This window comes from Dendrobates tinctorius, unplaced genomic scaffold (genome assembly GCF_039654945.1).
Source record: "Dendrobates tinctorius isolate UK_male_01 unplaced genomic scaffold, ASM3965494v1 ptg000254l, whole genome shotgun sequence".
NCBI classification, from domain to species: domain Eukaryota; kingdom Metazoa; phylum Chordata; class Amphibia; order Anura; family Dendrobatidae; genus Dendrobates; species Dendrobates tinctorius.
This window is the reverse complement of record NW_027361921.1, coordinates 6802981-6815387: the sequence shown is the minus strand read 5'-3', so window position 1 is coordinate 6815387 and position 12407 is coordinate 6802981. Positions and strand designations below refer to the sequence as shown.

Below are 12407 nucleotides of genomic sequence, written 5' to 3'. Positions count from 1 at the left end.
CGTCTGCCAGGCACACAGCAGGTGCACAATGAAGGGAGTCAGAAGCAGAGGGGACTGATGGGAGAGAGAGCGTCATCTGACGCTCTCTCCCATTAAAATTGAGGGCGGCGCCGGCCCTCACTTACTGCTGCATAGCGACTGCCCAGGCTGGGGGACGGGGACCCTGGGGGAGTGCGGAGTGGAGAGTGAAATGATATTCACTGCTTCCCACGCCCATGTGGGCATGGTAAGCAGTGAATATTAATTTCGCTTTAGCAGCGGGGACAGGGCTGCTGCTCAGCTGGCAGGGCCCCCATATCAGCTACGTGGTGTGCCGCTATTAGTGACACCTCTGGCTGGGGGCCCCTGGAGCAGCGGGGGTCCTAGGCAAATGCTGGCGCTCCGGTTCTTCGGTGGGCCAGTCAGACGCTGCTTACATGTACAATATAGGAAAATGGTTGCACTCCATTGTGTTAAAGCATGTCAATGCGAAATCTATAGAATGTGAAAAGCAAAAATACATGAGACGCCTGCACCTGTTCAGACTAGTTCTTGATGTGCAAGTCAGTTTTCTGTTATTAGCAGGAGCTTACAGTGGTTACGGAAAGTATTCAAACCCCTATAAATTTTTCACTCTGTGTCATTGCAGCCATTTGGTAAATTCAAAAAAGTTCATTTTTTTCTCATTAATGTACACTGCACCCCATCTTGACTGAAAAAAAAAACAAATGTAGAAATGTTTGCAAATTTATTAAAAAAAGGAAAACTGAACTATCAAATGGTCATAAGTATTCAGACCCTTTGCTCAGTATTGAGTAGAAGCATCCTTTGAGCTAGTACAGCCATGAGTCCTCTTGAGAGTGATGCAACATCCCCGGTGTGTTGTGCCGGCCGCTGATCGACCACTTATTGGGTCATGTCACACTGCTACAGTCACTCCGTGACACCCTATTTTCTTTAAGCAACCAAGCAAAATTCACAGCTGGGGCTGCAACCTTAGTTTCAGCAAGGTTGGTTATCAAGAAGGCACAGGTCCCCACGCTGTTTTTTTTTTTTTGTTTTTTTTAATTAATTTAAAAAAACGGTGTGGGATCCCTCCTATTTTTGACAACCAGCCTTGCTAAAGCTGAGAGCTGGGGGCTGGTATCCTCAGGCTGGTAAGGGGCCATTGATATAGGCCCCCCTCAGCCTAAAAATAGCAGCCTGCAGCTGCCTAGAAAAGTCGTCTCTATTAGAGGCGCCAATTCTGGCGCTTTTCCCGGCTCTTCCCACTTGCCCTGTAGCAGTGGCAAATGGGGTGAAAGTTGGGGGGGTTAATGCCAGGTTTGTATTGCCAGGTGATATCAAGCCCCACAATAAGACGCCCCCATTACTAACCCCATAGTCACATTGTATGAAAACGCAGACACACAGAATGTCCTTTAATTGAAAAAAATGACAGACTCCTTTAATAATCTCAATTAAACCATAGTTACAATCTCGCGAAAACCTTGATATCTTGTAATAAAATAAAATAAAAAACAATATACCATACCTCTGTCGTTCTGTCCCACACCGTAATCCATGTCGGGGGCTAAATAGTTTTCAACCTGGACGGTGCCAGGATGCAACCGTCCTGGCTGAAAACCACTGGTGAATGAGATGCTGTGAGCACAGCCTCACTGACGTCAGCCGGCCTGAACTGCAGTGACCTGAGGACCGTGGGAAAATGCCAGTGATGAGGTCACCACATTTCAGGCTGGTTGGGAACCTCGATGAGGTCACCGCTGGTCAATGATGCTCATTCACCAGTGGTTTTCAATCTGGGCGGTCGCATCTTGGCACGGTCCAGGTTGAAAACTATTTAGCCCCCGACATGGATTACGGCGTGGGACAGAACGACGGACAGGTATGGTATATTTTGTTGTTTTTTTATTTTATTTTTATTACAGGAGATCGAGGGCTTCCTTGGAATTAGGTGAGGTTGTAAGTATGGTTTAATTGAGATTATTATTAAAGGAGTCTGTGTCATTTTTTAAATTAAAGGACTTTATTCTGTGTGTCTGTGTTTTCTTACAATGCGATTATGGTGTTAGTAATGGGGGCGTCTTATTCATGCCTCTCCATTACTAACCTCGGGGTTTGATGTCACCTGACAATACAAAGGTGACAATAAACCCCCCCAACTATCACCCCACTTGCCTCCGCTATAGGGCAAGTGGGAAGAGCCGGGCAAACCAACCATGCTGAAGCTGACAGCTGAGGGGTGCAGCCCCCAGCTGTGAATTTTGCCTGGTTGGTTAAAGAGAATAGAGGGAACCCACGCCAGGTTTTTCATTCATTTAGTTTTATTGCAGGCAGCGGGTGACGAATACCCTCATCATCAGCTCCTGCTGTCACTTATTAGCGGCAGCAGGTGTAGATTGACGGGAGTAATAGTCCCAAAAGCCCCCACCTGTAGTCATAGTTTTGACTTTAATATAACTCATCATTCTCCTCTGCTCGCACTGATCGCTGGAAGAGCAGGGGAGAATGACGAGAGCCGTCTTCAGCACCCGCCGCCGGGGAACAGCGCTTACTCTAGCGCTCCTTTCCCGATGTGTGTCACACGGATGACATCAATGTGTGTTCTCCGTGAGCGCGTTCTTCTGCCCGTGCTGATGGTAAAAACCAGACATGTCTACGTGTGGGGCACACGATCTGTGGAAACACACTGACGTGCACAGACCAATTGGTTTGAATGGGTCTACGTGTGTTAGCGTCTCCGGTACGTGTGATAACTGTCACCACATGTACTAGAGACACTTACGTGTGAAAGAAGCCTCATAAGGTGTGGTTCAGCTGAGGTTTCTGACAAAGTCTGGGTTGTGAGATGAAGATGCTTCATGACACCAAGAGTTCTCTCCTTCCTCATGTGACTGAAAATGTTTGATGCTTTTGGAACCAGCAGTTATTCTGTAAGTCGTACTGGGCGTATTGCAGACAGAATGTTTGGATACTGTAAAGTTCACTTCTTCCTTGAAATGCCTTGTCACGCTCGCGCCTTGGCTGAATGGCGCGAGCCGGGGGGTTGTGGCCCCACTGTGCCACAAACCAGACTACCCTGGAAGGGGCGTGACTACGACAGTTACCTCTGTCTTCACTGGAGCCTCTGATAGTGAGGTCAGGCTTGTGCGGCAGGTAGCTGTCGGGTGCCACTCCAGGGTGGTGTCTGGCTGTGGTTGCTGATCCCACTTGGGGACAAGTCACTTGGACAGGTGTGACTAACAGGCAGGCTGAGACACTGGGCAAGCAGGCACAGCTTGGAGACACAGGGCAAGCAGGCACAGCTTGGAGACACGGCAAGCAGGCACGGCTTGGAGACACAGGGCAAGCAGGCACAGCTTGGAGACACAGGGCAAGCAGGCACAGCTTGGAGACACAGGGCAAGCAGGCACAGCTTGGAGACACAGGGCAAGCAGGCACAGCTTGGAGACACAGGGCAAGCAGGCACAGCTTGGAGACACAGGGCAAGCAGGCACAGCTTGGAGACACAGGGCAAGCAGGCACAGCTTGGAGACACAGGGCAAGCAGGCACAGCTTGGAGACACAGGGCAAGCAGGCACGGCTTGGAGACACAGGGCAAGCAGGCACGGCTTGGGAGACACGACAGGCGGGCACGGCTTGGAAACACAGGACAGGCGGGCACGGCTCGGAAAGGAACAGGTAGGGGCCTGTTCACACAGCAGGGGCAGGTATAGGTTTAGGCAGGAAGAAGTGAAGTATGTTGGAACAGGTTAGGAACTGAGCCGCAGGAGTGCGGCGTAGGCGGAGCCGCAGGAGTGAGGAGCAGGCGGAGCCGCAAGGGAGCCGAGCAGGCGGAGCGGCTAGGGAGCCGAGCAGGCAGGGCGGCTAGGGAGCCGAGCAGGCAGGGCGGCTAGGGAGCCGAGCGGCAAGGGGGCAGAGCGGCAAGGGGGCAGAGCGGCAAGGGGGCAGAGCTGCTAGAGAGCAGAGCAGGCAGAGCTGCAAGAGAGCAGAGCAGGCAGAGCTGCAAGAGAGCAGAGCAGGCAGAGCTGCAAGGGTGCAGAGCCTCAGATAGGGAGGACACAAGGAAAGACAAAGCAGAGAAGGAAACCAAAGACAAGTAGACTGACAAACAAAGGTAAGACTGAGTTCAGACAGAGACACAGGGACAAAGACACAAGGACCAGGATATTCTGCCTCCTGGCAGGCAGACAGAGAAGTACTAGGCAAGGTACCAAGACACAGGAATACGCAATAAGAGCCTTCAGAGAAGGCAAGACATAGGACAGGGCCTGGCTAACTCAGCAGCAAGGAGCTAACTGAGTTTAGACATTGCACAGGCAAGGGTTAGTGGGTGTGGCTGAACTGAATAGTCAAGGGCGCTAGGTAATTGGTCAGGGACAGATTACACAGGTGCACCCTGACTGCATAAGAATCAGAGTTCTGGCGCCGCCCCCCTATACACACATAGCTTGGAAGCATACAGGAGAGCAGAGGCACAGGGCTGGCAACAGACAGAATTCACAGCATGGCTTGAAGCAGTAAGTAAGTTGGTGTGCGGGGAATGGGAGGCCATGCAGTGATGCCAGCAGGGTTGTTACACCTTTCCTAATGGGTAGCACCATACAGAAATAATAAGTGGTAGCGTGATTGGTTGGCTCTCTCCAGATCACTGGGACTGCAAAAGGCATAGATTGCCTCTTCCCATGCAACCACTGGGTAAGGTGATGCACATCTATTACAGCATATGTGTGGAGCCAAACTCTTGCCCTGATCTTCCTATTCTCCTATGCTTCAGTCTCCCCCACCTTCAGACGTATCACACATGTGAAGACACAGCATTGTATCTTAATTAACCAAACGACTATTTTTAGCAAGCCAGAAGGAAAAGACTGTTATCTATATGTTGACTTTTGAATTTAAGTGTTTCTTTCTGGTTGGTCAAGAAAACAGACTTTGGCTTGAGTAAGCCTCTATTATTGACTTGTAAGTTTACATTTGATTTAACATATTGTGCTCTTATCCATACTCAGACATCCAGAGAGTCTCTACAGGACTCCAGTCAAGACTTCACGTCTCCATCATGAGGGACACAGATTTACCATTCTACAGGATGCCAGTTTAAGAGACCTCTGCTCCGGCTGGAAGAATACAGATCTGCAACACTGACCATTGCTGAACCATGGATACATTTGTGAAACTCAGGTTGGGACATCCTGTCACTTGAAACCTATGGCTACATTTGGAGAAACCAGGTTGGGACCATCTGGTCACCTGGCATCTACGGATACCTATGTGAAACCCAGGTTGGGACCATCCGGTCACCTGGAACCTATGGATACATTTAGAGAAAGCCAGGTTGGGACCATCTGGCCACTTGGCACCTATGAATACGCTTGGAGAAAGCCAGGATTGGAACCCGTTGGTCGCCTGGCTCCATGGAGATGTTTGGAGAAGCCAGCTTGTGACCCTCAGGTCAACTGGCCTTGTACATGAATGGGCTGCTGTCATCTTCCTAAGCTTGTCATTACCTCCTCTCTCTGTGCCCACAGACCCCTGTGTCTCCATAACACACATCTGGAGGAATAGAGACAGCAGCTACTCTTACTTCCTCCGGATGTCTGATTTGTCCTAAGGACAAGAGAGCAGAGTGAAGCCAGCGCTAATTGGCCATAGGGATCGCGAGACATAATTTAACGCGATTCCCAGGAGAGCCAGTGCTGACACCGCAGGAACGTCACCAGCCCCGGAGGTGAGTATAAGTGCTATTATCTAGGAAACATAGGGATTGAGAAGGGGTTGCCCGAGTAGTGGACAATCCCTTCAAATACCGTGTACTGCAGATTAACCCTATAACTGCAAGGAAACAGTTTCTAGACGTGGCAGTATTGTCTGAGCAGCTTATTTCAAAAGCATGCACTTCAGGACACAATCCAGAATTGTATTTTATTACTGTGAAAAATATTATTCGATTCTTAAAAAACATTTGTTTTTTTCAAGGGGGAATGGGAACTGCACAATAATAAAATCTTCCTCACACTATGAGTGCTACAGGACACAGTTACTTCTGCTCTATTCTGTGCAGACATCTGAACAATGCAATGAATGGGACAGAACAAGACACCGTTATGTGGCCGATGAGATGAGAGGCCGGCCTTACTATCTGACGCACCCGGCACCCACGGCACAGCTGATGTCCCCGGATCAGAATATGAAAAATGAGGATGAATGAACTCATGGAGATCAACATCCAACACTGCGGAGACACCATCACATGTTTCTCAACGCAGTGATTCTAGAGCAAGGCCCCCATCCCTTATGGGAAATATGTAAAATATGCAAAACACAAGCCGCGGAGACACCATCACATGTTTCTCAACGCAAGCAATGACTAGCCAGGTCTTTCCCCGGGAAGGAACAACCACGGGAATGGCAGTCTCCAATGAAGGAAACCACCTATGCCAAAACATGGTATCCATCCACAGACAGCTGTTTCGGGGTATTGCCCCTCATCAGTGTGGAGTAGGAAACTGGCCAGTAGGAGCAATGCCTACTAGAAGACTGTGAAAAATGAGGATGAATGAACTCATGGAGATCAACATCCAGAATACACCCAGCGCCCAGGACACAACTGGTGCCCCGGGCTCAGGACACAGCTGGTGCCCAGAGCTCAAGGAGGACACAAACGGTACTCATGGATCAGGATGCTACTGGGGCCCAGGACTCATTACACTCCCGTGGCCAAGGACACTCCCGGGGCTCAGGGCGCACCTCGGGCCCAGAACGCAGTCGGTGCCAGGGTCCCAGGACGCAGCCCGTGTTGGGGGCTCAGGAAGCAGCCAGTGCCACAGGCTCAGGGCACTCCCTGGGCCCGGTATGCAGCCGGGGCAAGGGACGCAGCCGTTTCCCAGGACGCTCCTATAAGGGGGTACGACCGGACCGTGGGTACCTGCTTGCCGGGTCCGGAACTGAAAAGGCTGCATTCCCTGTTCCCGGGGGGGAAGCCTGAGTGAGCGGGACCTTCCCCTATTGCCTGGGAAAAGTGCTAGAAAGGCGGACCTTCCTGTTGTCCCAGAAGGGCGGGGTGTCAGAGAAGAAAAGGGCACGCAGCAGCAGGGGCATAAAAAGGAAATGCGCGAGCAGCAAGTGAGTTTGGCACGAACGCAGAGCGGAGCGCTCCGCTTCCCCTTCCCCACCACAGAGCACCGGCACCGCGACAGGCCGCACGGACACGGTCCACAGATGTCTGCAGAGGGACCGATGCACTGAGGAGAGCCAGGAGTGCCACATTAGTCCACGAAGAGGGACCGTTGCACAGACTGCAGAGCCAGGTGTGCTCAGCAGCAGCTAGGGAGAGAGGTGCTCCGTTCTTGGAGCACCAGCATCGTGCAGGCCAGCGTCCGCCGTCGCCCGTCGCGGGGACCAGAGAGGGAGAGGAATGTGCATAGTGTGAAGTGTGCCAGTAACTAGCAGAGAGAAAGGCGCCGTACGCTAAGCGTCCATGAGTACCACGCGTGTGCCACCTGAAAGAGACCGGGTCGTGACTTATCTACACCCGAGGTGGCCAGCGAATATTTTCCTAGACACTTACGCCCTGATTTTGCCAGAGTATAATAGCAGAGCCGCGTTGGGCTCGTACAGTACTGTGGCCCTCACCCTTGTCAACTACTTCAGCATATGGACTAGGGGCAGCGGAAGGTACGGAGACCAACCACTGTCACCAGAAGACGGGGCGTGGTTTACAAGACCCCATTGGAAAGGACACCACGCCAGCCGTTGTCGGCGCTATTCACTTCATGGACTTAGGAACCAGTGACTTTCATCGGAACCGCCGTGATCTGTACCATTGTCCTTCAACTCACCATATCCTTTCGCCATTTATATTGTTTACCCCCTTGTTTAACTCATTGCCTCCCTGCGTGGAGTATTCCCTGTTTATTAAATACTGTTAACCCTGGCTCTGCCTCCTGCTAGTCACTGCATCCCCCAACCTGCTCACACTTGGCATAGTCGGCAGGATGCAGTCTACGGGTGCAGTGGTGGTAGACCAAGCGGTCAGGGGTGCCCCAAAGGCCAGTATACCGCTGGTGACAATATTGGTTAACCTCCCTAAGTTTACAGGGAACATGCTCCTATGGAGATGGACTGAGCGAGTCAGGGGTATGTTGAGGATGCACCCCATGACCCCTGTAATGGAGGCAGAAATTGCCCTGATGGCTCTGGATGGAGAGGCGAGGAACTCCGAATTGTTAAGGCCTCCCCATGAGCGTAACACTTTAGACAAGGTGTTAAAGATACTGGAGGAGACACACGGAGACCCCACAGATGTCGGAGAATCGCGCATGCATTTTTTCCGTGTCCAAAGAGTGGGTGAGTCCATGGCCCAATACATGAACGCGCTGCAGGAGAACCACGCTGCAATTGCTAAGAGAGATGACATAGGCATAGGACCCAGTTACATAGTGCTGCGAGACCAGCTAGTGACAGGCTGTAGAGATGCGCAGCTTAAGAGAGCCTTGCATGTGTTACTGCGAGCTAACCCGCGCATGACTTTCATAAATGGGGACAGAAGCGTGCAAAAGGTAGCAGGAGCAGGGGGCTGCAGTCTTGACAGGGAAGGTCCGAAGCTGCGAGGTATCCACCCCGAATGAGGAGCCAAAGTTGTCCCGCGAATTATGGCAGGGAATACAGAAAATATGGGAAGAAACCAGGAGCCAGAAGGAAGCCCTTACTGCTGTCTTGTAGTCCAACGCCATACCCAGAGGTAACTCGCAGCAAAAGATGAAGGAAGTTAGAAGAGAGGTGTGGAGCATAAAGAAAGCTTTAGCAGCAGCTCCAGAATTTAACCCCATATCGTGGGGAGATGAGCAACTACATAAGGGGTATGCCTCTCAGAGACGACAGTGATCTAGACCGAAGCGCCCACCATACAGGCGCAGAAGTGGGTGTTGGACGTGTGGAAGAATGGGACACCTGTCCAGAAGTTGCCTTGCCCGAGACAGACGACAGAGAAGATCCGCTCATTCCTCCGAAGGTCCTGCTAGTTGGAGAGAACGCAGCCCCTGGGAGAAATGATACGGTGAGGAACCCCACCCAGAGCAAGACAGAGCCATGACGTCGGACGTCGAGAAGAGAGGGAGGAGGTTCGACTGTCTACGGTGAGATAACTGCGCTGGTCAGGAGCGTGAAGGTGAATTTGGTGAAACTCCAAATTGGATCCGAAGGTCCCGTCTATGAGGTTCAACCCAAAGGGGAAGAAAGCACGCCTACCCCAGTAGTCGACCGAAGTATCTCGCTATCTTGCCTGCTATAAGATCCCAAAGAAGGGGAGAGAGTGGCAAGTGTTCCTGAAACGCTCGTTCCCAAGTTTCCCGATGGTGATGAGGAAGAACCACTTACTTCGTTCCCTTGACTGGACAGTTTACTGCCCGCCAGCCCAAGGGATCCTGATGCAAAGTGTCCTGAGATATTCTGTCATATAGCTGTTGATTATAAAGAAGAATTATTTCTCGACCCGTCAGATGTTGACTCAAAAAAGGAACAGGTTTCAGAGATGGCTTCATCATTGAACTCGGATGTACTCCTGTTCTCTATGGCCCAACCTGAAGTTCTGAGTACCCCTAACGAGAAAATCCAAGGAGGAGCCTCAAAGTGCTGAGTGTGCACAGAACAAACTTTTTTGTCATAATGTGATGCAAGAGACAGGAGTGGATGTGAAAACTGTGGACAGCTGTCCCACCTCAGAAGAGCAGACAAGAGCCCGAAGAACTCTCGCCCGTGGAATGGCGAGTTAAAGGAGAGGAGGAGTGTAAGGGGGATTACCGAACCGCGGGTACCTGCATGCCGAGTCTGGAACTGAAAAGGTTGCATCCCCTGTTCCCAAGGGGAACCCTGAGTGAGCTGGACCTTCCCCTATTTCCTGGGGGAAGCGTTAGTGAGGTGGACCTTCCTGCTGTTTCAGGAGGGCGGGGAGTGAGAGGAGAAAAGCGTGCGCAGCAGCGGAGGCATAAAAAGGAAAAGAACGCACAGCAAGCGAGTTTGGCACGAACGCAGAGCAATGCGCAGAGCGGAAAACTCTGCTTCCTCTTCCCCAACCACAGAGCACCGGCGCCACGACAGGCTGCACTGACAGGGTCCCGCGATGTTTGCAGAGGAATCACTGCACTGAGGAGAGCCGGGAGTGTCACATCAGTCCAGGAAGAGGGACCGTTGCAGGGACTGCAGAGCCAGGTGTGCACCGCAGCAGCAGCTAGGGAGAGAAGTGCTCCGTCCTGGGAGCACCAACGGTTAACCCTGGCTCTGCCTTCTGCCCGTCACTGCATCCCACAACCTGCTCACACTCCCGGGACCCAGAACGTAGCCGATGCCCGTGGCCCAGGGCGCAGCCAGTGCTGCGGGCTCAGGATGCTCCCGTGGCCCAGAACGTAGCCGATGCCCGGGGCCCAGGGCGCAGCCAGTGCTGCGGGCTCATGATGCTCCCGGGGCCCAGAACGTAGCCGATGCCCGTGGCGCAGCCAGTGCTGCGGGCTCAGGATGCTCCCGGGTCCCAGAACGTAGCCGATGCCCGTGGCCCAGGGCGCAGCCAGTGCTGCGGGCTCAGGATGCTCCCGGGGCCCAGAACGTAGCCGATGCCCGTGGCCCAGGGCGCAGCCAGTGCTGCGGGCTCAGGATGCTCCCGGGGCCCAGAACGTAGCCGATGCCCGTGGCCCAGGGCGCAGCCAGTGCTGCGGGCTCAGGATGCTCCCGGGGCCCAGAACGTAGCCGATGCCCGTGGCCCAGGGCGCAGCCAGTGCTGCGGGCTCAGGATGCTCCCGGGGCCCAGAACGTAGCCGATGCCCGTGGCCCAGGGCGCAGCCAGTGCTGCGGGCTCAGGATGCTCCCGGGGCCCAGAACGTAGCCGATGCCCGTGGCCCAGGGCGCAGCCAGTGCTGCGGGCTCAGGATGCTCCCGGGGCCCAGAACGTAGCCGATGCCCGTGGCCCAGGGCGCAGCCAGTGCTGCGGGCTCAGGATGCTCCCGGGGCCCAGAACGTAGCCGATGCCCGTGGCCCAGGGCGCAGCCAGTGCTGCGGGCTCAGGATGCTCCCGGGGCCCAGAACGTAGCCGATGCCCGTGGCCCAGGGCGCAGCCAGTGCTGCGGGCTCAGGATGCTCCCGGGGCCCAGAACGTAGCCGATGCCCGTGGCCCAGGGCGCAGCCAGTGCTGCGGGCTCAGGATGCTCCCGGGGCCCAGAACGTAGCCGATGCCCGTGGCCCAGGGCGCAGCCAGTGCTGCGGGCTCAGGATGCTCCCGGGGCCCAGAACGTAGCCGATGCCCGTGGCCCAGGGCGCAGCCAGTGCTGCGGGCTCAGGATGCTCCCGGGGCCCAGAACGTAGCCGATGCCCGTGGCCCAGGGCGCAGCCAGTGCTGCGGGCTCAGGATGCTCCCGGGGCCCAGAACGTAGCCGATGCCCGGGGCCCAGGGCGCAGCCAGTGCTGCGGGCTCAGGATGCTCCCGGGGCCCAGAACGTAGCCGATGCCCGGGGCCCAGGGCGCAGCCAGTGCTGCGGGCTCAGGATGCTCCCGGGGCCCAGAACGTAGCCGATGCCCGGGGCCCAGGACACATCACTGAGGACCAGTCTGCACTAAGTGACCTGCAGCCAGGAGCAGAGGTCAGAGGTGAGCGCAGAGAGCGCATCCCTGATGACAGAGGCCCCAGCCCTCTATGTGCACAGGCTGATACACGACCATCATACAGGCACGGGTCACATTACACAGTGATCGCCCACCAAGTACCCCACCCTCATTAATGACGTGTGCCGGGCCAGCAGCGTGGTACTCACTTGTCATCCTTGTCAGCACTGGCCCCGGGCTCCGCCGCCACTTGCTCTGCGCCTTTCTGCGCGGCGGATTCCTCGGACTTGGAGCAGAAGCTCCTGGCTCCTCGGGATAACTGAGTCACCCACAACCTTCCGGCGCTGCTGCTGCCGCCTGCGCCATGGCCGGAGCGTCCTCTGCCGCCGGCGCTCGCTGTTACCGGGCATGTTCTCCAGAGATGCCGGCCGTCTAGAATCACACGCCTCATCGCTAGCGATCTACCAAAGCGGATCATAGTGGTCGTCTGCGGCCGGCTCTCCGCGCCAGGTACACGGTACAGGAGCCGCTTTGTTTGCAGGCGGAGGAAAGCTGAGGCGCCGTCCTGATTGGTGATCGTCAGCAGCTGTCACTTGCGAGTGTCAGGATTGGTGGCCACAAGGATCGGCGGGGCGGGCAGTACTCAGGCTCTGCCCTGCACAGACAGGGGGGCTCACAGGAAGCAGGCTGGGGGGCGGCAGCAGCTTCTGCCCGGGCTGGTGGAGAGGCTTCCTTATTCCCCCGTGTCTTATTCCTAAATATTTCTTTTCATTTTTTTACAGGTTTAATAATAAGAAGAAATAATAAAATACAAAGCCGGCTGCCAGGACGTAAAC

At 54.3% G+C, this 12407-nt stretch overlaps 1 protein-coding gene across 5 annotated transcripts in view; it reads right to left on the bottom strand.

The window, feature by feature from the left end:
• Positions 1 to 12154, bottom strand: part of LOC141067709 (glutaminase kidney isoform, mitochondrial-like) — a 484569-nt gene extending 472415 nt beyond the window's left edge. For 4 of the 5 annotated variants that reach the window (XR_012226460.1, XR_012226459.1, XM_073558127.1 and 1 more), the window contains exon 1: positions 11781 to 12154. Coding sequence is in view for 3 of the 5 variants with exons in the window: in XM_073558127.1 (XP_073414228.1) it covers positions 11781 to 12049 (269 nt within the window). In the remaining 2 variants the exon portion in view is untranslated. The remainder of the gene's footprint in view (positions 1 to 11780) is intronic. The other variant, XM_073558128.1, reaches the window with a different exon arrangement.
• Between the last annotated feature and the right edge of the window lie 253 nt (positions 12155 to 12407).